The 26,587-nt window shown below is 45.4% G+C and overlaps 1 protein-coding gene across 1 annotated transcript in view; it reads left to right on the forward strand.

Annotated features, from left to right (window-relative positions):
• LOC140425793 (synaptonemal complex protein 2-like) overlaps positions 1-26,587 on the forward strand; it is a 111,939-nt gene that overhangs the window by 25,922 nt on the left and 59,430 nt on the right. Inside the window, exons 2-4 of the mRNA XM_072510209.1 lie at positions 8,669-8,703; positions 14,418-14,557; positions 16,159-16,211. Of these exons, the coding sequence (XP_072366310.1) occupies positions 8,669-8,703; positions 14,418-14,557; positions 16,159-16,211 (228 nt within the window). The remainder of the gene's footprint in view (positions 1-8,668; positions 8,704-14,417; positions 14,558-16,158; positions 16,212-26,587) is intronic.

Consider the following 26,587-nt stretch of genomic DNA (forward strand, 5'->3'; position numbering starts at 1 on the left):
AAAATCTCTGCAGATACGAATCATGGCATTCTGTTTCATGTCTGGTACAACTGGGGATTGCCCAGTCACTTAGTGCTGACTGGTTCTAAAACTCCTGTTTCCACATGTCTCAGTAATTCCGGTTCTGCCTTTGCATAAAGTACAACTCGAGCCTTTAGACGCGTTGGCTGATAAATTTTCATGATGATCAGGGACACTTGTACACCTTTCATGGACCCCAATGTGTCTTCAAAAACATTGTTTTGATCCCGTTTGTTTGCAGCACGGTGGCGCAGTGGGTTAACCCTGCTGCCTCACTGCGCCGAGGTCCCAGGTTCGATCCCAGTTCTGGGTCACTGTCCATGTGGAGTTTGCACATTCTCCCTGTGTTTGCATGGGTTATGCCCCCACAACCCAAAAGTGTGCAGGCTAGGTGGATTGGCCATGTTAAATTGCCTCTTAATCGGAAAAAATGAATTGGGTACTCTAAATCATTTTTTTTTAAAGTGTTTTTCCATTATTGTCTGTAAAACCAACTTTGAATCAACTAAGCTGTTGACAACACTCCAATTAGTTTAATCCTTTCCAAGTTGGAAACCTTCTTTGCACCACATGGAGTGGTACCTCTGCAGTTTGTCTACTTAGCTCAATCTTGACTGTGATGTAACTTCTCTTCAGTATAGATCCTCGAGCTCCCATCTGGTTTTAAAGGCAGATGGTAAAGTTTCCGTTCGTAGATGGTCTGCGAAATTCGGGAGACATCAACCCTGTATTAACCTCCATTTTGATATATTGCCTATTTAGTTTTGGCACTACTCAAAGTGCCATATCACTGTGGACTGAGTAAATAGCTCATCAGAATGAATTGCTTTAATTTAATTGTGGTTGTTGGTCTTTTCTTCCACGTTGAGTTTTATTAGTTGAATTTGTCTTGTTAGTTCCTTTGCATGAATTCTGTGTCTTCCTGTTCTCCAGCTCTTGAGGTATGGCCAGTACTACCACAGTTGTTACATTGGCTGTCCCTTGCTCCAGCAATCATCCTGTGAATGGCCCGTTTTTGCACAGATACACCTGTTGCTGGGTAGACATCTGGGCAGCAGCCATTTAATGGATCCTCGTGCTTGCCCTGAATTGAAAAGCCTCTCCTAACCATTGAAATAGCAATATCTAATGCAGTCTTCAGCCTTACATTATATGTTCTGTTAATTTTTTTAAAATTTAGTGTACCCAATTATTTTTTTTCCAATTAAGGGGCTGGTTTAGCACAGTACGGCTGGTTTAGCACAGTGGGCTACAACAGCTGGCTTGTAATGCACAACCAAACCAGCAGCGCGGGTTCAATTCCCATTCCAGCCTCCCCGAACAGGCGCCGGAATGTAGCGACTAGGGACTTTTCACAGTAACTTCATTGAAGCTATTATTATTATTTTTGTTTTTATTTTATTTTATTTTTTAGTGTGGCCAATCCACCTACCCTGCACATGTTTGGGTTGTGGGGGCGAAATGCACGCAGACACGGAGGAGAATGTGCAAACTCCACACGGACAGTGGGCCGGGATCAAACCTGGGTCCGCAGCACGGTAGGCGGCAGTGCTAACCACGACACCACCGTACAACCCCTATGTTCTGTTAATAATCATCTTTTGAATGGCCTCATTTTTCAAACCACACACTAAATTGTGGCCAATGAGTTACCAAATTCACACAACTCTGCAAGTCACTTGAGAGTTGTAATGAACTACTCAAAGGTTTCCCCATCTAACTGATTCCTCAGATGGAAAAAAACCTCTTCACAATAATCAAGGTCTTTGTTGCATAGTGATCTTCTAAAATATTTATCAGTTCTTGATATGTCTTATCCCCAGGTTTCTCAGGCTAAATTAGCTGAGCAAATTAACATTTTTCTTCCTTAAGGGCAGCACGGTAGCATAGTGATTAGCACAATTGCTTCACAGCTCCAGGGTCCCAGGTTCGATTCCCGGCTTGGGTCACTGTCTGTGCGGAGTCTGCACGTTCTCCCTGTGTCTGCGTGGGGTTCCTCCGGGTGCTCCGGTTTCCTCCCACAGTCCAAAGATGTGCCCATTAGGTGGATTGGCCATGCTAAATGGCCCTTAGTGTTCAAAATTGCCCTTAGTGTTGGGCGGGGTTACTGGGTAATGGGGATAGGGTGGCAGTATGCGGTTTGGTAGGGTGCTCTTTCCAAGAGCCGGTGCAGACTCGATGGGCCGAATGGCCTCCTTCTGCACTGTAAATTCTATGAAATCTATAATCTCTTATGATATATTGTTGGCTAAAATGTCATAATGGAATCTCTCTGCATATGACTTTTAGTTCTGAGTCCTCATCAAAAGAACCCATCCTGCCTAGATCTCCTGCCATTTATCTAATTACCAGGAAGCTCTCCCACTTGCTTAATTCAGTGGTTTAGTTTGTTATCGATGGATTACCGATTTGTAACACTTTGCATATATGAATTTAAGAAAATATTTTGTTCTCCGCCCACTCTTATCTCCATGTCTTGCTGTACTGCACTTGGCGAGCCCCACAGCCTGACTCCTTGGATTGCCAGTTTAAAATACTCCTACTCATTGACTACAGCTCTGCCTTTAACACCATAATCCCAGCCAAGTTCATATCAAACCTCCAAAACCCAGGACTTGGCTCCTCCCTATATTTGGCTCCAACTCCATCTACAAGTTTGCTGATAACACGACCATTGTGGGTTGGATCTCGAATGATGAATCAGAGTACAAGAGGGAGATACAGAAACCTAGTGGTGTAATGACAACAATCTCTCCCTCAATGTCAGCAAAACTAAAGAGCTGGTCATTGACTTCAGGAAACAAAGTACTGTACACACCCCTGTCTGCATTAATGGTGCCGAAGTGGAGATGGTTGATAGCTTCAAATTTCTAGGTGTGCTCATCACCAACAATCTGTCCTGGTCCACAGATGTTGACGCTACAACCGAGAAAGCACAACAGCACCTATACTTCCTCAGGCAACTAGGGAAATTCATAATGTTCACATTGACTCTTACCAGTTTTTACAGATGCACCATAGAAAGCATCCTATCTGGCTGCACTACAGCCTGGTAGGGCAATTGTTCTGCCCAAGAACATAAACTACAGAGTCGTGAACAGCCCAGTCCATGACGCAAACCCGCCTCCCATCCATTGACTCTGTCTACACCTCCCACTGCCTTGGGAAAGCGGGCAGCATAATCAAAGACCCCTCCCACCAAGGTTATTCTCTTTTCCAACCTCTTCCGTCGGGCAGGAGATAGAAAAGTCTGAGAACACACACTAATAGATTCAAAAACAACTTCTTTCCTGCTGTTACCAGACTCCTGAATGACCCTCAATGGACTGAACTGATAACTCCACGCATCTTCTCCACTGAGTAATATTACACACTATGCTTCAACCGATGCCTGTCTACGTATTTACATTGTGTATTTATGTATGTCCTATGTTTTATCATGTATGGAACGATCTGTTTGGACTGTACACAGAACAATACATTTCACTGTACCTTGGTACAAGTGACAAATCCAGATCGGTGTGCCCTTCCTTCCAATGTTTGACTCAAAAACCTTACTGGTTCTGATCCAGGTATGATTTCCAACTTCGTGTTAATCTGCTGTTTGATGGATCAGTTGAAGCTTGTACACTCCGACGATATTTCTTGGGGGGGGGGGGGGGGGGGGGGAAACATTTTCTTCTCCTCTTCAAATCTGTTCCTTGTCAGGAACTGTAACTGTCCAAAGGAAATAGGCTGCTGAAGCACATGGATTTAATGTAAGGGCAACAGAGGTTTATTGAATAGGTCATCTTCTGGTATTGGGCTAGGCAAAAGCTTGCAAAGCAGCCAATGACATCACATTTGTCATGTGCCTGTTCTTAAAGAGGCATTGCACACAATTACAATAACCTACAAATATAACAGCAGGTAAGTAATGGGGTCAGTAATCTAGTTATTCAGGAGTTAAAACTGCTTTTAATCCTTCTAACCTTTCCTGTGTTCTGCTAAGTATGTCAACCATCCAAAACCTCCAACTTTAATGTAGAATTTCAGAGGGCTCCAGATGCAGCCTCAATGAAGAGTGCAGGCGAGCATGCCAGGAGCAACACCAGGCAAATGAGGTGAAGCTACAACACAGGACTACTTGTGTGTCAAACGGCATAAGCAGCAGGTAATAGACAAGAGCTTAGTGATTCTACAATGAGTGCATCAGATCTAAGCTCTTGCAGTCCTGATAGATCCAGCTGTGAATGGTGGTGGACAATTAAACAACTCATTGGAGGAAGACGCTCCACAAGTATCACCATCCTCAATGATGGAGGTGCCCAGCACATAGATGCAAAAGGCAAAGCTGAGAAATTTACAATAATCTTCAGCCAGAAGTGCTGAGTGGGTGATCCATCTCGGCCTCCTCTGGAGATCCCCAGCATCTCAAATGTCGCTCTTCAGCCAATACGATTCACTCCACGTGATATCAAGAAATGACTGGAGGCTATGGGCTCTGATGATATTCTGGCAATTGTACTGAAGATATGTGCTCCAGGGCTTGTGGCACGACCTGCCAAGCTGCTCCAGTGCAGCTACAACATTGGCATCAATGGCTATGCCCAGGTATGTCCTATACATGTGAAACAGGACAAATCCAACCCAGCCAATTACCTCCCTATCAGTCTACTCTCCTTCAGCAAAGTGATGGAAGGAGTCATCAGCAGTCCTATCAAGCGGCACTTACTCAGCAATAACCTGCTCCCGGACTTCCGCCAGAGTCACTCTGCTCCTGACCTCATTACAGCCTTGGTTCAAAAATGGACAAAAGAGCTGAATGCCAGGGGGGCGATGAGAGTGACTACCCTTGACATCAAGGCAGCATTTGACCGAGCATGGCATTAAGGAGCCCTGACTAAACTGGAGTCAATGGGAATCGGGGGAACTCTCCACTGGTTGGAGTCATACCTGGCACAAAGAAAGATGGCTGTGGTGGTCAGCGGTCAATCATCTCTGCTCCAGGATATCACTGCAGGAGTTCCTCCGGTTAGTGTCAAAGGCCCAATCATCTTCAGCTGCTTCATCAATGACCTCCCTTCCATCATGAGGTCAGATGTGGGGATGTTCGCAGATGACTGCAAAATGTTTACCATTCACGACTCCGATAATGAAGCAGTCCATGTCCAAATGGAGCAAGACCTGACAATACGCAGGCTTGGGCTGATGAATGCCATGTTACATTCACACCACACAAGTACATGGCAATGACCATCTCCTACAAGAGAGGATCTAACCACCGCCCCTTGCCATTCAATGGCATTACCGTCGCTGAATCCCCACAATCAACATCTTGGGGGTAACCAATGATCAGAAACTGCACTGGTCTAGCCATATTAATACTGTGGCGACCAGGGCAGGTCAAAGGCTAGGAATATGACACTGTGTAACATCACCTGGCACCCCAAAGCCTATCCACCATCTACAAGGCACAAGTCAGTGTTGTAATGGGACACTCTACTGGTCTGGATGAGTGCAGCGCCAACAAAAGTCAAGAAGCTCGACATCATCCAGTACAAAGTAGCCCGCATGTTTGCTCCCGCTTCCACAAACATTCAAACTCTCCACCACTGACTAACAGTGGCAGCTGTGCGTGCCATCTACAAGATGCACTGCAGTAACTCACCAAGGTTCCTTAGTCAGCACCTTCCAAACCCACAACCACTGCCATCTAGAAGGACAAGAGTAGCAGATAGCTGGAAACCCCACCACCTGGGAGGTTCCCCTCCCAAGTCACTCACCACCCTGACTGGGAAATATATCGCCGTTCCTTCACTGTCGCTGGGGCAAAATCCTGGAACTGTCTTCCTAACAGCACTATGGATGTGCCTACACCTCTGGGACTGCATTTGTTCAAGAAGGCAGCTCACCTAACTAGGGATGGGAAATGAATGCAGGCCTAAACATTGACCACATCCCGTAAAGAAATTTAAAAAAAGACTAGTTGCCCATTGAAGTCCAAACTTGTCACGCAGTTCCTGTGTAGTCAGGGCGTGGATACTTCCAAGGGAGTTTCCCAGCTGTCCTGCAGTGTAGGTACTGTCAGCAGAACTATAAACTACTTCTATTTTGCCATTTCTTATCCTGACCCAAAATATTCTATATTTTGATCCTTTCAACCAAGATCCTTTCTCACTACAGATTGCTTTTATCCTTTATCAACAGAGCTCCCTTCCTGGCCCTTTCTTCCTGCCTTTCCAAAATTTCAAATATTCTTGAATATTTATGTTCCAACCATGATCAATTTGCAACCATGTGTCTGTAATGGCTACTATGTCACATACTTGTTTATTTATATTTGTGTTTTTAATCCATCTATCTTGTTTTGGATGCTGCCTTGGTTTGACCACCCTCCCTGCATTCTCTATTCTAGTCCACACAATCTGCAAGAGTCTCACATGTGTTGTTTAATTCCAAGGACTGAGGTTGCCACCCTCTGGATCCCCATATCTCCCTCTCTTACGGTCACACCTATGTTCCTGACCATTAACCAAATCTCAAGTAGCAAACTGAAGGATGGGACTGTTTCCTGGAATGAAGTGTCCAGGTACCACCCCCCCCCCCACACCCACACCCACACCCAATCAGCACAAATGTCCAAAGCTCAGACTCCAGTTCATCAATCTGAGCCGAAGTTCCTCAAGCTGCAAACAGTTGCTGCAGATGCAGTTGTCATGGATCAAAATATACTGAATTACATCTTTTCTCATGAGAATTACTTTCTTTGCAGTTTCAATGTTTGTGTTCAGGAATCTACAGGCCAATGGAAGAACTGTAATAGGCATATGCCGACAACTAAACTTTGTGGCAAGGTGCACCAAAGTGCAAGGGACCATTCGAGCTGAGGGAGCTAACATGAATGTAGCATTGTATGGGACAGTAGAGTTAGGGGATAGACACTGTTCTCTGCAACTGAGCATGTGGCTCCAAAAGGTCTGTCTTATGTCAGGGGTGGAGAGGAATGGGAAGAATTCAGTTGTTGCGATCCATGTGGGTCCTCAGCAGCGGTTTGTCTGCAGTACTGCAAGGTACTGGGTTTTTTTTTTGAGGAACTGCCAATGGAGAGGGGAGCATACATTTTCCCAGCAGTGTTTTTTGGTTAAGGGCCAGCATGGTAGCACAGTGGTTAGCACAGTTGCTTCACAGCTCCAGGGTCCCAGGTTCGATTCCCAGCTTGGGTCACTATCTGTGCGGAGCCTGCACGTTCTCTCCGTGTCTGTGTGGGTTTCCTCCGGGTGCTCCGGTTTCCCCTCACAGTCCAAAGATGTGCAGGCTAGGTGGATTGGCCACAATAAAATTGCCCTCCGTGTCCAAAAAGGTTAGCTGGGGTTACTGGGTTACGGGGATAGGGTGGAGGTGTGGGCTTAAGTGGGGTGCTCCTTTCAAGGGCAGATGCAGCCTTGATGGGCCGAATGGCCTCCTTCTGCACTGTAAATTCTATGATTCTGTAAATTCTATGAATGATGTCAAAGTAGTAAATGTCAAAAAGAACCTAGAGTCTTGTACGTTGATATTGATTAACAGAACAAAAAACAACAACATTCAGTTGCAGCATGGCTCTGTAATTGGCAAGCTCATTTCAATATGGATCATTATGAAGTGGGAGATTTTATTGGGCAGAATAAAAGGGTGACATAATGTATTGATATCAATTTCAATGAGGAAGAGGAGCACAAGGATCCAGATAAATGCATTACTAAAAATGTGGTCATGAGATCATTATTTAAAAGAAAAGCGAGCAAAACACATTGGGTTTTGTTTTAGAATTATAAAAAGCAGTTGGCTGGAATTCTCTGGCCGTTCGCTGGCGGTGGGATTCCTGATCCCTCCAGAGTGCACCCCTTCCCACAGGTTTCACAGTGGTGTGGAATGACTCCAATGAGAATTCCCTTTGACAGGACCGGAACAGGTTAGCTCCGATATGGAGCAATACCAACAGCATGGATTCAACTCTTGTACCGACTGAGGTTAGTCATGAAGGCCCCATCTTCTTAACCTTGCCCCCTCGCCTGAGGTGCGGTGACCCTCTAGTTAAATCATCACAAAGCAACTGTCTCCCTCAAAGGGGAGAGTTGCTTATGGTCCTCTGGGACTATGGTGACATTTACATTTTTTAATGTGATTGTTCTGGTTTTCGGTTCAATCCCTTTAAAAATCTACCCTGAAGGATATTATTTGGTGCCTTTTAACTTTATTGTGTGAAAAAGCCTTTACAGATAAACTTGAGAAAAATCCTTTTAAATGAAAATAATTCTGTTTAGAACAAATTGAAACCCATCCTGTTGCGAACTGTATGATGTACAACTGATTCTTATTTGGGCAAAAGTTTGAGTCTAAGTTAAAATGAGATTCAATTTTTATCAGTAACTTGAAATTCTTGTATCAATTACGCCAGACCCTGTTGGTGTGCAAGTCCACATTTGAAGAAAAAACATTCAGCACATGTGTTTGATGTGTCAACTTTGATGGCACGAGTGAAAATGAAGGTGTTTCTTCTGCCGAAGGCTAAATGGAGGTTGCCCAACTCTAGCCTTAATCATACCTGACACACAAGCTTTATTAATGCTGAGTCTAGATATATATTGCTTTGAAAAAATGAATAATTTTGACATTGTTTTTACAGGCTTGATTTAGCAAGAACCATTATGGAGGTTGGTGGTAAGGATAACAATTGTTTTACATATAATCTACACTGGATGTTTTGTTTAAGGAGAGCTGAGTCAGTTTTCCTCTCCCATGCTTCAGTTCGACAGACAAATTGTTTCCAGGCTTCGTTTCTTGGTCTTGAATCAGCCATAAAATAAATTGATAGCCAAATGGTAGTTCCAATTTTTAAAAAAGATTAGTTATTTTCCTCATTTAACTAATATTGGGACATATAATCCAGAAATAAAATCTACCCATAGAAGATTCCTATTGGCCTCAAAATATTAACTCTGTCTCTCCTTTTACTGATGCTGCCAGACCTTCTGAGTTTTTCCAGCATTTTGTTTTATAATAAAGTCTAGCCCTTGGGGAAACCGTCTAAGATGACACGATCCTGACTCTCTCTTTTAACGTTCACCTGTTTGAATGTTTTATAAGGCCACAAAGGAGTTGCCTTCGTCACATGGTAGATCCCAACTGGGTCTGCCTTGGCGGTGCCTAACCGGCTAGCTTTATATATACAACAGCGATAATGGGGGAACTTGTATTTTGCAAGGTTCATGTGGAAGTTAATTTTTAAAAAAAATTAATTTATGGGATGTGAGCGTCGCTGGTTAGGCCAGCATTTATTGCACATTCCTAATTGCCCTTAAGGTGGTGGTGAGTTGCCGCCTTGAACCGCTGCAGTCCTTGAGGTATAGGTAAACACACTGTGCTGTTGGGGATGAGTTCCAGAATGTTGCACCAGTGACAGTGAAGAAATGACGATATATTTCCAAGTCAGGGAGGTGAGTGACTTGGAGGGGAATTTCCAGGTGGTGAGGTTCTGCTGCTCTTGTCCTTCTAGATGGTAGTGGTCGTGGGTTTGGAAGGTGCTGTCTAAGGAAGATTGTAGTTTAGTCGGGCAGTATGGTCGGCGCGGGCTTGGAGGGCCGAAGGGCCTGTTCCTGTGCTGTACATTTCTTTGTTCTTTGTTCTTTGTTCTTTGAACCTTGGTGAGTTACTGTAGTGCATTTTGTAGATGGTACACATGGCTGCCACTGTTCATCGGTGGTGGAGGATTTGAATGTTCGTGGAAGGGGGAGCAATCAAGCAGGCTGCATTGTCTTGGATGGTGTTGAGGATTTTGAGTATTGTTGGAGCTGCACTCATCCAGGCAAGTGGAGAATATTCCATTGCACTCCTGACTTGTGCCTTGTTTATGGTGGACAGAGGGTCAGGGGGTGACTTACTCCAAGCCTTTGACCTCCCTTGGTAGCTACAGTATTAATATGGCTAGTTCAGCTCAGTGGGTATCCCCCAGGTTGCTAATTGTGGAGGATTCAGCGATGGTAATGTCATTGCATGTCAAGGGACAATGGTTAGATCCTCCCCTGTAGGAAATGGTCATTGTGTGGCGTGAATGTAAATTGACACTTATCAGCCCAAACCTGGATATTATCCAGGTCTTGCTGCAATTGTAGTTCATTATCTGAGGAGTTGCGAATGGTGCTGAACATTGTGCAGTCATCTGCAAGCATCCCCACTTCTGACCTTATGATGGAAGGGAGGTCATTGATCATAGAATTTCCAGTGCAGAAGGTGGTAACTCAGCCCATTGAGCCTACATCGTCCCCTAAAAGAGCACCTTACCCAAGCCCACACCTTCACGCTATCCCTGTAACCCAGCAACTGCACCTAGATTTTGGACACTATGGGGCAATTTAGCTGGCCAATCCACCTAAACTGCACATCTTTGGACTGTGGGAGGAAACTGGAGCACAAGGAGGAAACCCACGCATTCACATGGAGAACGTACAGACTCCGCACAGACAGTGACCCAAACCAGGTATGGAACCCGGGTCCATAATGCTGTGAAGCAGTAGTGCTAACAATTTTCTACCGTGTTGCCCCACCGCAGCTGAAGACGGTTGGGCCTAGGGCGCTACCCTGAGGAACTCCTGCAGTGATATCCTGGAGCTGAGATGACTGATTTGCAACCACAACGATCTTCCTTTGTGCCAGGTATGACTCCAACCTGTGGAGAGTTCCCCCTGATTCCCATTGACTCCAGTTTAGCTAGGGCTCCTTGATGCCATACTCAGTCAAATGCTGCCTTGACATCAAGGGCAGTCACTCTCACCTCACCTCAAAGTCCAAAGACGTGCAGGTTAGGTGGATTGGCCATGCTAAATTGCCCTTAGTGTCCAAAAAAGGTTAGGAGGGGTTATTGGGTTATGGGGATAGGGTGGAAGTGAGGCCTTAAAGTGGGTTTGTGCAGACATGATGGGCCGAATGGCCACCTCCTGCACTGTATGTATCTATGTAAAATTGAGCTCTTTTGTCCATATTTGAACCAAGGCTGTGACCAGGTCAGAAGAAGGTGGAACCCAAACTGAGCGTCCGTGAGCTGGTTATTGCTGAGTAAGCACTGTTGATAACTCCCTCCATCACTTTGCTGATGATGGAGAGTAGACTGCTTGGTTGGGTGGTAAATTTCTGGGTTGGATTTGTCCTGTTCCTTGTGAACAGGACACACCTGTTCCCACCCCTTAAGACCCTTGAGGGTTATAACAGAATCTTTCAATTTCCACCATTGCTGTAGCACCAAATAAGCTCTAACTAAAGTCACAAATGACCTCTCCAATGATTGACTAATTGTTGGTCTTGTTAGCATTCTTTGATATAGTTGACAATACCTTCCTTCTCCATGGTCTTGCAATGAAATGCCTTAACTTGGTTCAACACTTGGCTGTTGGATAGTGTCCACAGCATTTGCAGTAATTGTTCATTTTCCTGCCAAATAAATACAGCAGGCATCACTCGAAGATCAATCCTTGGGCAATCTCTTCTGCCCCACTACATGCTTGGCTTCCTGACATAAACTGATGACAGTTCCAATTCTCCACTTTGTCTTTGGTTATCAGTCTGGCACCCAATGTTTGATCTGTGATTTCATACATTAAGCAGACTGTCTTAGACCTACTGCTAATGCCACTGATGCAATCTTCTATTTAACTACTTCTGACTAAACCAGATCTGGGTGCTCCAGTGTTCTCCCACAGTCCAAAGATGTGCTGTTTAGGTGGATTGACCATGATCAGTGCTCAGGGATAGGCAGGGGATTATGGCTAGGTAGGGTGTTCTTCCGGAGGGTCGGTGCGGTCTTGATGGGGTGAGTGACCTTCCTCATCAATAGTGATTCTATCATTTTAATGCCCACACAGTTGATCTTTAATTTGCCATTCTCCAACAAATTTGGGTATTATAAAACTCTTCTGCCTATATTTCATCACACAGCCATGTTCACAGCCTGCTCATGTCTTTGCCGACCTATATTTTCTTTTGAGTCCAAGACTGTCTCCACCTTGAAAGAAAATCTACATTTTGGCTTCTCGTTCGCCTCCCAACTCGCTTACCATCCTGACTTGGAAATATATTGCCGTTCCTTCACTACAGCTGGGTAAAAATCCTGGAACTCCCTCCTGAAGATCATTGGGTGTACCTACACCTCCGAGACTGCAGTGGTCCACGATGTGGACCAATAAATGCTGGCCTGCAACCCATAAACTAATTTTTAAAAAATATTCATTTTATAGATTGACTCTTTGCCACTTATGAAAACATTCGGTAACGCCTCTTTAAATTTCCACCCTGATCCCAAACTGATGTCTGTTCTCCTGGCCTCTTATGAGTTTCCGTTTCCTTTGTGCTACCATTTGTTTCCTTTCCTAAACCCCCATCTCTTTAAGGCTATTCTGAGTTGAGTCCAAATTTAGTTTTCAGTATTGGACCATGGTATTTGGTAATTCAGTTACCATGTTCAAGTTATATATTGTTATTTTTATATTCCCATTATAAATTTCTGTGTCTTCCTTTACAATAGAAAGACACTATGTATGCCTGTAATGTTTCAATTATAGCATTCCTCCAGCAGCAGTAAGCAGGCGTAAATTTAAATGAGTAGTTTCCACCGTAAATAGGGGAATATGCACTGGGGGATCAGTGCATATTCCCCAAAACTATTTACCATCTATACTAAGACTGAAAGGACCAAATATATGGCTTGTAAATTTGCTGATGGCACCAAGGTAGATAGGAGATTAAGTTGTGAAAAGGACATATAAATTGTGCAAAGTGATCTAGTTTGGTTATGCCAGTGTGCAAAACATTGGCCGATGGAGTATAATGTGGGAAAATGTGAACTTGTCCATTTTAGCAGGAAGAATAGAAAAACATAAAATCTTAAATGGGGAGAGAGACTGTGGAAAGAGGAATTTAGGTGTGCTGGTTAATGAATCATTTAAAAGGGTTAATATTCAGGTACAGCAAGTGATTAGGAAGGCAAATGGATTGTTGGTGTTTATTGCAAGGGGAATAGAGTATAAAAGTAGGTACGTTTTGCAACAGTTGTACAGCACATTAGTGAGACAACAGATGGACTTCTCTGGTCTCCTTACTTACTTATGAAAAGATATAAATGTAAGAGAAGCTTCATTGAACTGCTTCCTAAGGGGTTATCTAACGAGGAAAGTTTGAACAGGCCAGGCCTGTATCCATTGGAGTTTAGAAGAATGAGAGATGATCTGATTCAAATGTAGAAGATCCTGAGGGGATTTAGTGGGATGGATGCCAGAGGATGTATCCATTTGTGGGAGAGACTGTCGATCCAGGGGATGTCATTTAAAAATAAGAGGTCTCCCATTTAAGATGGAATGAGAATTTTGTTTTCTCTGACTGTCGTTTGGGAAAGGAATTCCACAGACTAGAGAACAGTGGAGGCAGGGTTGTTGAACATTTTAAAGGCTGGGTTGGTTAGATAGAGTTTTGTTTAACAGGGAAGTAGAGGGGAGAGCACAACCTGATCAGACATGATCTTATCGATTGGCCTAATCCTCCTCATTTCTATGTTCAATTTGCGTCTACATCCATAGCCATTCCAGAACTTTCAAGTAGTCTGTCCCACGTGTTCTCACTGCTCTAAACCAAGGTCCCGAAGGTAGCTACTTTGCAACTAGTTATTATGGACTCTGAAGCTTCAAACTCTACCGATCCATGTAGGTCGGCGGTATTGTTCAGTGGTGTAGGTTGGTGATGCTGTTGCTGGTCAACTTCTGAGGTTTGATTCACACTGCTTGATTGCTGTCTTCCTCGTGATTGAGATATTTGTTATGCTGAATCATGAATCTAATAATTTTGCCTGCAAAGGACATCTTGAACGTATGTTATCCAAAACATTGCTTTGCTGTTTAACTCGCATATGTTCTGAAATCAGGGCTGGGATTCTCCGTTGCAAATCCACCCTGGTACCACTGCTAACAAGGGTGGAAAATTTGACACTCTGCCAAATCTCCTATTCACTGCAGCGGGACTGCAGAATCCTGCCCATGGTCTCTGAACTGAAACATCAACTCTGCTTCTCTCCACAGATGCTGTCCTAACCTGAGTATTGCCAGCGTATTTTTATTTCACATTTTCAGCATCTGCTTTTCCACATGTTGACTCACCAGGCTAGCTTTGTGGGATAAAACTACTGTAGTTTATCTCTTCAGCTCATCTCTCTAATCATAGAACCAAATCTCAACAGTTTTACGATTTAAAAAGTTCCTGTTTATCTTTTACATGTTGCAAGTTGACCAAATGTAGTCTGATTATTTTCCACTGTGATATCGCAGCATAACTTCATGTTTCACCTCGCTTTGCCATGATTTAATTGACAGAATTTCAGATATTCTTTTCTCAATTAGACTATGAAATTCAGGTTGCCATTTCTGAAGCGTTGTGCCGAATGACTGATAGAAAGACAAGAGAGGGTCTTATTTGTAAATGGTTTGATGAACCACATGCGAATGCTTTCAAAGAGATCAAAGATTCTGAATTTGAAACAGTAAGTACATTTAAATATCGATGGGAAGATTAAGAATTTGAAGAATTTTGATTGCTTGGATGTGGGGCTGGTTACTGAGCCAGTAATTTGACTGTATAAATTTAATTTTGTTCTTCCATGCAGTGTGATTCTGTGTTGCACTAGTAGCTGAAAGCATTGGTTATAAACTGCAATATGAAATATTTAAATTGTACACCTGAAAATTGGATGTGCAGAGATTCTGCTTGATTGAAGGTTGAATACCCCAAATTAAGGTTTCAAACAACTGGTGAATTTTGAAGCCAAGTTCATATTATTTTTGCTTGCAGATCTGTGGAATTCTTAGCTGAAAATAAATACAGTTTGATGAGACCTTTTTCAAGAAGCTGATGTTGGGCAGGAAAAGTTGGTGCTGCCACATCTTAACTGCTGCTGAAGCCCTAACCTATATCTTTTGATGCCTTACTTGACTATTCCATTTTTAGCTGGCATTCTATCTTCAAATCTCGAGAAATAAACTTATCCAAAATTCTGTTGCCTGTACCTTAACTTGCACCAAGTCCCATTCACCCACAGGCCTGGGGTTACTGAGTTGTATTGGCTCCTGGTTTAGCGATTCTTCAATTTTTAAAATTTGATCTGTGTTTCCAATTTCCACCATGGCCTCAGCCCTCCATGTCTTTAACCTTCTCCATCCTTCCAGCCCTCTGAGATTGACAAATCACTCCACTATTGGCATTGCCCCTTCAACTACCGAGCTTCTGGAATTTCCCCACCACCCTCCATGCTACCTGCCTCTTTATCTCCCTTTCTTCCTTTTAAGGTGCTAATTAAAACTTCCTTTTTAAAAAACCAAGTATTTGGTCATCTACCCAAAAATTCCTTTCATGACTTGCTGTCAAATCTTGTTTTAACAGCTTTGGAGTATACTAAAGATGATATGAAAATGCAAGTTTTATCAATATTGAGCATCATTAAGGCAAACTAGTTTGATTCAGAACTTGTACTGCGTGAGGAAGACAAAAATATTGTGGTAGCGAGTGTGTGGAAGTTGGGTGGCTAGAGTGATTCTATTTGTCTTTGAAATGGTGTCTCTCCAAGTAAAGGTTATTTGGGTGTTGAGGTTATGTGCTGTTGCTTGTGTACAGGATAAACATGAATACAAGATTGGTTAAACACAAGACCAGCTTTCTCCTGTGTTATAGTTTCTATGCATCTGATAACTATGCACTCTAATCTGAATTGGGCTCCTCCTTGGTTTACTAGAAGCTGCATAATCAACTGCTTTTTAAGGATTGTTGAGCCTCAATTTGCTCCCACAGGACACCCATTTCTGTACTACCATAACAAGTTTGTCCTGTTTTTTAATCTAATGTTGACAGTTTTATGTTGTACTGAATGTAATTAAAGTGCTTTATTTAGATGCAAGTGATTCCCACTCCAAACTCTAAGCATGTGTGGCTTATCTATTTTGTCACAAGACATTCTTCAACCCTGGAGCAACCATTACCATTTCACAGTCATCTTTGATTATCAGTTTTTAATGCTCCTGCTGACTTGGGATTATGTTGTCTGAAGATGATCCTTTGGTATACACAAACATATTTTCCTTTATTTTGAAGGATTGTAGAACATTTCTCAATGCATTAAATGAAAGTCTTTGCAACAAAAGAAGGTAGGATCTTTTGCATCAAACAGTTTTAAAATCTTAGCTGTGCTGAATGTATATCTTTAATTCATATGTAAACTTTAGTCTTCGTTATCATGGCTTGCAGAGTGCCAAAATAATCAACTCAACTCAACCAAAATTGGTACATGAAGGTGTTCATTGAATGTATGTGAATCATTTCTTGGGTGCAATGTGTTTCAACCTACATTCCACTTCAGGAATATACTTGACCTCTTCACAGATGCTGGCAGATCTGCTGAGTTTTCCCAGCAGTTTGTTTCTATGCCATATACGCCTACAGGCAGCACACCAGGTAGCATTTTAAAACTAGTAATCCATCCCCTCCCTGAACACTTTAATATTTCACTGCATTCAGTGCCTTGGACAAATACACATTGCACTAAATGCAGCCAGTCATATATTTTTTGGTCAACACGTGATGGTTGGACAAATTCCTCCAGAAGGTTTGTTAATGCAACAGTTGTCATCTGAGTTGTTGTCGACATGAACAACACCATCACCGCGGTGACCCCCAAGGTTACTTCGTATTTCTCACCTTCATGCTGTCTCTCTGGGACATCACCTTAAGGCAGTTTTCACATAAACACTGATGACATCCAGTTCCACCGTACTCTGCATCTCTTGATGACTCCACCAGACAGTTTATCTGACAACCAGGACTGAATGAGGAGAAAATTCCTCCAATTGAATATTGGGAAGATTGAAACCAGTGTTTTCATTCCCACTCCAAACTCTGTTCCCTCGGTGCCAACTCTATCCCTGTCCCTTGCATAACTGGCTCAGATTAAAGCAGTCTGTTTGCAAAATTGGTGTCCTATTTGATTACAAGATGAGCTTCTGATATATTTTTGCCATGACTCAGGTCATTGATTTCCACCTTCATATCATCGTCCTTCTCTCAGCTCAACTGTTGCTGAAATTCTCACTCGTGCCTTTGTTATCTCCAGACTGACTGTAGACCGGGCGGTCACGTATATGTTGGGATGACGGAGTGCAAAAGGTATGTGTCGGGAGTGACGGAGTTCTCCCGGAGGGTGGGCAGATACACAGCATGTAGAAGCTGCTCAGTTACTGTTAATGGGCATCTACTGTTGTTGGACCCTGGTCGCAAGTTACTTGTACACGAGGCGGGATTCTTCAAAATGCGGGCGTTTCACTCTGGACTTTCTTCAAGAAAGTCCAGAGTGATTCTCCTACCTGAAGGGGGCTATCAGGGCCCCAAAGTACTCCTCGCAGCTCTGCCTGCTGATACGGGGCCCTGCACTCAGTTGGGAGTCTGCGCGTGGCGGCGGCCCCACGCAACATGGCGGACTCACAACACGGAGCAGCCCCGAAAATATAGGCACCCCTGAGATCTCGCGCACCCCTGAATCGGTGGCCCCCGATCGCTGGGGCCATCCCGGAGGCCCCGCCCAGTGAAGGATCCCCCCCGCTCCCCCCCACATGTGCGGCGCAGACTGAGTCCGCAGCCCCTGCCGACCGTTCCCGACAGGCAAAACACAGTTCGAACCACGCCATTAGGAACTCTGCCAGTTGTCATCGGTGAATTGCGGGGGGTTGGGGTGTCAATGGCTCCCTATCCGTGCCGCGTAAACCGCGATTCGTAGCAATTCTCCAGGGACCGGAGAGTCACAGGAGCGGTGTTACGCCGGTTTTCGCCATCAACGCCCATTCTCTGCCCCGCGCTGATCACGATATCGGCGCAGAGGCTCTGAGAATCCCACCCATGGTGTCAGGAATTGCAAGAATGGCACAGAGACTTTGCTGCATCGACCCGTTTGTGTTTGAGGAAAGCGTCGCAGACCTGAACGAAATTCGAAAAAGTGTAAAGTGTGGTTTGTCTACTACGGTGCTGAACGAATCAAGGATGGTATAGGCGTATACTTTCCTAAATTTAGTGGGTCTTGGAGGCGGTTGAGAAATTGAGTCCTTATTATTCAAAGGAAGATGAGAAGGATCACAAAATATTGCTGAAAAAGTTTAAATACATATGTATGTCAATAAAGAACATCATACTGGATTGGCATGAGTTCAGTATAACCAACCAAATGTTTGCGGAGTCAATTCCATCATAGGCTGACACTTTAAAACTTGTAGCAAAGAAATGCGAGTTTCCATACTGGTGTGACCATCAATTCACTCGAAGACACGTGGTTACTCCGATTTTGTGCAAAGCCTCAAAACGCTTTACTGTGAGAGCGCAATACTATTATGGAGGAAGGTGAGGTTTTCACCAGATTAACCATACCTTCCGCAAGTCAAAACTAGAAATAAAGAGGCCAAGTTTAATGCCCTGCCCCGGCAGTTGCTGTACGAAATTGACCCATACCGGGCAGCATGGTGGCACAATGGTTCGCACAGTTGCTTCACAGCTCCAGCGTCCCAAGTTCAATTCCCGGCTTGTGTCACTGTCTGTACGGAGTATGCACATTACACGGAGTATAAGGGTCTGTTTAGCACAGGGCTAAATTGCTGGCTTTGAAAGCAGACCAAGGCAGGCCAGCAGCACGGTTCGATTCCCGTAACAGCCTCCCCGAACAGGCGCTGGAATGTGGCGACTCGGGGCTTTTCACAGTAACTTCATTTGAAGCCTACTTGTGACAATAAGCGATTTTCATTTCATTTCATTTTCATTTCACATTCTCCCCGTGTCTGCGTGGGTTTCGTCCGGGTACTCCGGTTTCCTCCCACAGTCCAAAGATGTGCAGATTAGGTGGATTAGCCATGCTAAATTTCCCCTTGTATCCAAAAAGGTAAGGTGGGGTTACTGGGTTAGGGTGGAGGTGTGGTCTTGGGTAGGGTGCTCTTTCCAAGGGCCGGTGCAGACTCGATGGGCCGAATGGCCTCCTGCATTGAAACTCTATGATTCTATGCTGCACCAGATCCCAATACTCAAATGGACCTCATGGGATGTGGCGGATAAATGTTCTGCACAGAAAGTGTAGTCACCCTCCACTGCATACAGGGCAGTTTTTGGTTTCATGGTCTTGACCAATATATGAAGCTTTTGTATCTTTGGGACAGCGTCACACTGGGATTAATCCACCTTGTCCAGATGTACACATTCTGCAGCAATCGGCCCCAGAAATGATGGAATATAAAGACCTATTCAGCTGCAATGCCATCGAGAGGTTACCTATAATAACTTGCATGAGGTTACTCCACCAACAATCTAAGCTCTAAGTGTCCCTGAACGATAAAGGAAAAAGTAATTCAGCTGGATCACATGACGACGCTGTGTCAAGTCCCCATGGACAAGGCCACAGAATGGCAATAGCAACTGCTGATCCTCTGTGCTTCCCAGGGTCCTGCCCTTTATGTTGCTTTGTTTGTCCTGCCTAAGTACATCACCTCACACTTACCTGGATTGAATTCCATTTGTCACTGATTGATTAACCCATCTGACCAGCCCTTCTATTATCCTCCTGTAATCTAAAGCTAGCCTCCTCACTACTTTCCACCCCACCAATTCTTCTATCCTCCCCGAACTTGAAGTCTAAATCATTTTTATATAAACAACAAGGGTCCCAACACTGATCACTGCGGGACCAGGGTCGTACTATGCAGGAACATGATGCATGTCTTTGTCTAGTCCTCAACCGGATCAGGACCATGTAGCTAAAGCTCAACCCTGCTAAATGCAAACTCTGGATCAACCAGGTTCCTTATGTGGGTCACTTGCTTGCCGATGATGTGAGGCCAGATCCAGACAAAACGGCGACTGTATGATAGATTACAATTCCAGGACAAGCACATCCTTAGTGTGTTAAATTATCTTTCCAAGTTCTTTCCTTGCTGTCAAGTGGTCACTGGACCTCTTCTTCAGCTCCTCCATCAAGATGTGGAATGGTTTTGGCAGGAACACTGTACTATTGCATTTAACCAGCTCAAGCAGGCACACCCCGCCCTTCTGGTGCTACATATTTGACGTTTGAGCCCTTGTGCTTCTGTCAGCAGATGCCTCCCAGCACAGACTGTCAGAAATTTCATGACTTCATATATGGTCGTCCTGCAAGTGTTGTAACCGATAATGAACCACTCACCCACTATTCATAAAAATCCTCTTCACATTGCGCCTTCTCGAGCTGCAGCGCTACAATTCTACAACTTTGGTGTTGTCCACAAACGTGTAAGGAGCTGGACCTTGCTGATCCTTCTGGAGCCTTCCTAGCTACCATGGACCAAGAAGATCATGAGGAGGACATTAACATAATGACCATACGGGTCCTCTCATCTCATTGAATCGAGAAACTTGAGCGTTCCTTGAAGGCAATCTCGTATGCAGACATTCGACAAAGTCCTTATGAACAGCTGGCCAGAGCCCTCAAAGGAACTTAGCTTTGCACATTCTTCTCTATGCACGGGGAGATAACTGTACAAGACAGGCTGACATTGTGTGGTCAGCAATTCATCATACCTCTTTTGCAGAGGTACTCCTCCAAGGGCAAAGGAATCCTGATTCTGTCCATCGATATATGTAGATATGGAGATAGACGTATCCAGGTGTGGCTATGTAATCTACTCAAGCCACATCAAATCAAAGAACCATTGCACCTACGTGAGGTCCCAGATTTCCCATGGTCATTCACTGCGACTGATATTTTCAGATGCAACGGTCTTATGACTTTGCATGTGACTTTGAGCACATCATGAGTCGTTCATTGTAACCACAGTTCAATGGCCTGGCAAAAAGGGCAGTGCATTCAGCCAAGCACATGGCTGAGAAATGTGCCCGAGACTGCAGAGAGTTCGATGCTGTGCTCTTCAGCCTGTGGAATATGTCCAGACAAGATCTACCATCGTCACGCAGCATATGTTCTCTGGGCGCAACAGGATCACTATTCTCATGGCCACGTTCCCCTTGTAACCAATGGTCGAAACCAACCTTGTGAAGTGGCAGCATAGGAAAAAGAGACACCCCAAGGAGTTCAGGCTGAAGAGCTCGTCATGTTTAGTAGAGTAAGACATGGGTAGTGGGGTGAAGAAGAAGCTGCTACAATTAGTTTAGGATAGTTGTGAGAGCGTTCAAATTTGCTTAAAATTTGGCACGATGGACTCATTTGAGGAAGATTCAGGAAATCATACGCACGTCTCTCTGCTTCTGTATCTCACTTTCTGTCCCGAAGACACTCTGACCAATTACTCTGCCCGAGCCTTTGGTCATCTGACCACATCTCCTTACATGGCTCGGTGTCCATACTTTGGACATTCTGAATTCTCCCTCTGTGTACCCGAACAGGTGCCGGAATGTGGTGACTAGGGGCTTTTCACAGTACCCTCATTGCAATTATTAAGTGTTGAGGAGCTGAACTTGGACACTTAAACCATCATATTTGCTGTGAACATTTTCTTAAACAATATCAAGAGAGACCAGATCAGGAGGTTACTCAGTGATTTTTAAAAGATTCGGATCAGATACTGAGTTTTGTTTAAATGACCAACATTTGAAGCATTTAGATTCTGAAAATAAATGAAGGAAATTAAAGTTTTTTTTTTTTTTACTTCAGCAAAAAGGTTGTCTTCCCAAAGTGTTTACCAGATGATTTATAATTTGATCCAGCCTTGTCAGGAATCTTTGTGCAGAGCAATATATATCCACGATTGTTTGTAACAATCAAGTTTGATTCAGTTGAGTTTAAAAACTATGATCTGGCATCAGATATTACGTTATTTTTTTAAAAATATATATTTTATTCAAAAGTTTTGGCCAACCATAACAGTACATTGTATCTTTTACACAGTAATATAACAATATAAATAACAATGGCCAGTTTTTTTAAACAAGAAATAAATAATATATAAACAACATCAAAATTAAAAAACAAAACAAAACTAAATGGCAACTGCCTTGTCCAAAATAAATACTCTCAAAATACAATTCAGCAGTCCAGTATACAATTACCTATAACAACAACCTATACATATTATACTTATACACTAACATCCCTGAGAGTCCTTCTGGCTCTCTTCCCCCCCCCCCCCCCCCCCTGCTGGGTTGCTGCTGCTGTCTTCTTCTTTTCCATTCCCTCTATCTTTCTGCGGGGTATTCGCCGAACGGTTGCCACCGCCTGGTGAACCCCTGAGCCGATCCCCTTAGGACGAACTTAATCCGTTCCAGCTTTATAAACCCTGCCATGTCATTTATCCAGGTCTCCACACCCGGGGGCTTGGCTTCCTTCCACATCAACAGTATCCTGCGCCGGGCTACGAGGGACGCAAAGGCCAAAACATCAGCCTCTTTCGCCTCCTGCACTCCCGGCTCTTCTGCAACCCCGAATATAGCCAACCCCCAGCTTGGTTCGACCTGGACCCCCACCACCTTCGAAAGCACCTTTGTCACCCCCACCCAAAACCCCTGTAGTGCCGGACATGACCAGAACATGTGGGTGTGATTCGCTGGGCTTCTCGAGCATCTCGCACACCTATCCTCTACTCCAAAAAATTTACTGAGCCGTGCTCCAGTCATATGCGCCCTGTGTAACACCTTAAATTGAATCAGGCTTAGCCTGGCACACGAGGACGATGAGTTTACCCTACTTAGGGCATCAGCCCACAGCCCCTCCTCAATCTCCTCCCCCAGCTCTTCTTCCCATTTCCCTTTCAGCTCATCTACCATAATCTCTCCCTCGTCCCTCATTTCACTATATATGTCTGACACCTTACCGTCCCCCACCCATGTCTTTGAGATCACTCTGTCCTGCACCTCCTGCGTCGGGAGCTGCGGGAATTCCCTCACCTGGTGCCTCGCAAAAGCCCTCAGTTGCATATACCGAAATGCATTCCCTTGGGGCAACCCATATTTTTCGGTCAGCGCTCCCAGACTTGCAAACGTCCCATCTACAAACAGATCTCTCAATTGTGTTACTCCTGCTCTTTGCCATGTTCCAAATCCCCCATCCATTCTCCCGGAGCAAACCTATGGTTATTTCTTATCGGGGACCACACCGAGGCTCCCGTCTTTCCCCGATGCCGTCTCCACTGCCCCCAAATTTTCAGAGTAGCCACCACCACCGGGCTTGTGGTGTATTTCTTCGGTGAGAACGGCAATGATGCCGTCACCATAGCTTGTAGGCTAGTCCCCCTGCAGGACGCCCTCTCCAATCTGTTCCACGCCGCTCCCTCCTCTTCTCCCATCCACTTACATACCATTGAGATATTGGCAGCCCAGTAGTACTCACTTAGGCTCGGTAGTGCCAGCCCCCCCCCCTATCCCTACTACGCTGCAAAAATCCCTTCCTCACTCTCGGGGTCTTCCCGGCCCACACACAACTCATGATACTCTTCTCAATCCTTTTGAAAAAAGCCTTCGTGATCACCATCGGGAGGCACTGAAACAAAAAGAGGAATCTCGGGAGGACCACCATTTTAACCGCCTGCACCCTCCCTGCCAGTGACAGGGATGCCATGTCCCATCTCTTGAAGTCCTCCTTCATCTGTTCCACCAACCGCGTTAAATTTAACCTATGCAATGTACCCCAATTCTTGGCTATCTGGATCCCCAAGTAGCGAAAGTCCCTTGTTACCTTCCTCAGCGGTAAGTCCTCTATTTCTCTGCTCTGCTCCCCTGGATGCACCACAAACAACTCACTTTTCCCCATGTTCAATTTATATCCTGAAAATTCTCCAAACTCCCCAAGTATCCGCATTATCTCTGGCATCCCCTCCGCCGGGTCCGCCACATACAACAACAAATCGTCCGCATACAGAGATACCCGGTGTTCTTCTCCTCCCCTGAGTACTCCCCTCCACTTACTGGAACCCCTCAATGCTATTGCCAGGGACTCAATCGCCAGTGCAAACAATAATGGGGACAGAGGACATCCCTGCCTCGTCCCTCTATGGAGCCGAAAATACGCAGACCCCCGTCCATTCGTGACCACGCTCGCCATCGGGGCCCTATACAGCAGCTGTACCCATCTAATATACTCATCTCCAAAGCCAAATCTCCTCAACATCTCCCACAAATAATCCCACTCCACTCTATCAAATGCTTTCTCGGCATCCATCGCCACCACTATCTCCGCTTCCCCCTCTGGTGGGGGCATCATCATTACCCCTAGCAGCCTCCGTATATTCGTATTCAGCTGTCTCCCCTTCACAAACCCAGTTTGGTCCTCATGGACCACCCCCGGGACACAATCCTCTATCCTCATTGCCATTACCCTGGCCAGAATCTTAGCGTCTACGTTCAGGAGGGAAATAGGCCTATAGGACCCGCATTGCAGCGGGTCTTTTTCCTTCTTTAGGAGAAGCGATATCGTTGCCTCTGACATAGTCGGGGGCAGCTGTCCCCTTTCCCTCGCCTCATTAAAGGTTCTCACCAGTAGCGGTGCGAGCAAGTCCACATATTTCCTGTAAAATTCAACTGAGAATCCATCCGGTCCCGGCGCCTTCCCCGCCTGCATGCTCCTAATTCCTTTCACTACTTCCTCCATTTCGATCTGTGCTCCCAGTCCCACCCTCTCCTGCTCCTCCACCTTAGGAAATTCCAGCTGGTCCAGAAAACACATCATTCTCTCCTTCCCATCCGGGGGCTGAGTTTCATATAATCTTTCATAGAATGCCTTGAACACCCCATTCACTCTCTCCGCTCCCCGCTCCATCTCTCCCTCCTCATCCCTCACTCCCCCTATTTCCCTCGCTGCTCCCCTTTTCCTCAATTGGTGGGCCAGCAACCTGCTCGCCTTCTCCCCATATTCGTACTGTACACCCTGTGCCTTCCTCCACTGTGCCTCTGCAGTACCCGTTGTCAGCAAATCAAATTCTACGTGTAGCCTTTGCCTTTCCCTGTACAGTCCCTCCTCCGGTGCCTCCGCATATTGCCTGTCCACCCTCAGAAGTTCTTGCAGCAACCGCTCCCGTTCCCTACTCTCCTGCTTTCCTTTATGTGCCCTGATTGATATCAGCTCCCCTCTAACCACTGCCTTCAGCGCCTCCCAGACCACTCCCACCTGGACCTCCCCATTATCATTGAGTTCCAAGTACTTTTCAATACACCCCCTCACCCTTAGACACACCCCCTCATCCGCCATTAGTCCCATGTCCATTCTCCAGGGTGGACGCCGTTCTTGTTCCTCCCCTATCTCCAAGTCCACCCAGTGTGGAGCGTGATCCGAAATAGCTATAGCCGTAAACTCCGTCCCCCTCACCTTCGGGATCAACGCCCTTCCCAAAACAAAAAAGTCTATTCGCGAATAAACTTTGTGGACATAGGAGAAAAACGAAAACTCCTTGCTCCTAGGTCTGCTAAATCTCCACGGGTCTACTCCTCCCATCTGCTCCATAAAGTCTTTAAGCACCTTGGCTGCTGCCGGCCTCCTTCCAGTCCTGGACCTCGATCTGTCCAGCCCTGGTTCCAGCACCATGTTAAAATCTCCACCCATTACCAACTTCCCCACCTCTAGGTCCGGGATACGTCCTAACATGCGCCTCATAAAGTTGGCATCATCCCAGTTCGGGGCATATACGTTCACTAAGACCACCGCCTCCCCCTGTAATTTGCCACTCACCATCACGTATCTGCCCCCACTATCCGCCACTATGGTCTTTGCCTCAAACATTACCCGCTTCCCCACTAGTACAGCCACCCCCCTGTTTTTCGCATCTAGCCCCGAATGAAACAGCTGCCCCACCCATCCTTTGCGTAGTCTAACCTGGTCTATCAGTTTCAAATGCGTCTCCTGTAACATAACCACATCTGCCTTAAGTTTCTTAAGGTGTGCGAGTACCCGTGCCCTCTTTATCGGCCCGTTCAGCCCGCTCTCATTCCATGTGATCAGCCGGGTTGGGGGGATCTTTACCACCCCCCCTTGTCGATTAGCCATCCCCTTTTTATCCAGCTCCTCACCCGGTTCCCACGCAGCTGTGTCCCCCCCAGGCGGTGCCCTCCCGCCCCACCCACCCCACCCCATACCAGCTCCCCCTTCTCCCCAGCAGCAGCAACCCAGTAAATCCCCCCCCCCCCGCTAGATCCCCCACTAGCGTAGTTACACCCCCCATGTTGCTCCCAGAAGTCAGCAAACTCTGGCCGACCTCGGCTTCCCCCCGTGACCTCTGCTCGCACCGTGCGACGCCCCCCCCCCTTCCTGCTTCCCTATTCCCGCCATAATTATCATAGCGCGGGAACAAAGCCCGCGCTTCCCTTTTGGCCCCGCCCCCAATGGCCAAAGCCCCCAGCTCCTCCACCTCCCTTCCTCCCTCCCCCACAACCTGTGGAAGAGAGAAAAGTTACCGGGTCGCAGGATTAACAACATAAAAATAAAAAAACATTAAAATCATCTCTTTCCCCCCCCCCCATATTCGCCCCACCACTTTGTCTCAAAAGTTCTTTTTTAATAACCCGCTTATTCCAATTTCTCTTC

Source organism: Scyliorhinus torazame, chromosome 6 (genome assembly GCF_047496885.1).
Source record: "Scyliorhinus torazame isolate Kashiwa2021f chromosome 6, sScyTor2.1, whole genome shotgun sequence".
Classification (NCBI taxonomy): domain Eukaryota; kingdom Metazoa; phylum Chordata; class Chondrichthyes; order Carcharhiniformes; family Scyliorhinidae; genus Scyliorhinus; species Scyliorhinus torazame.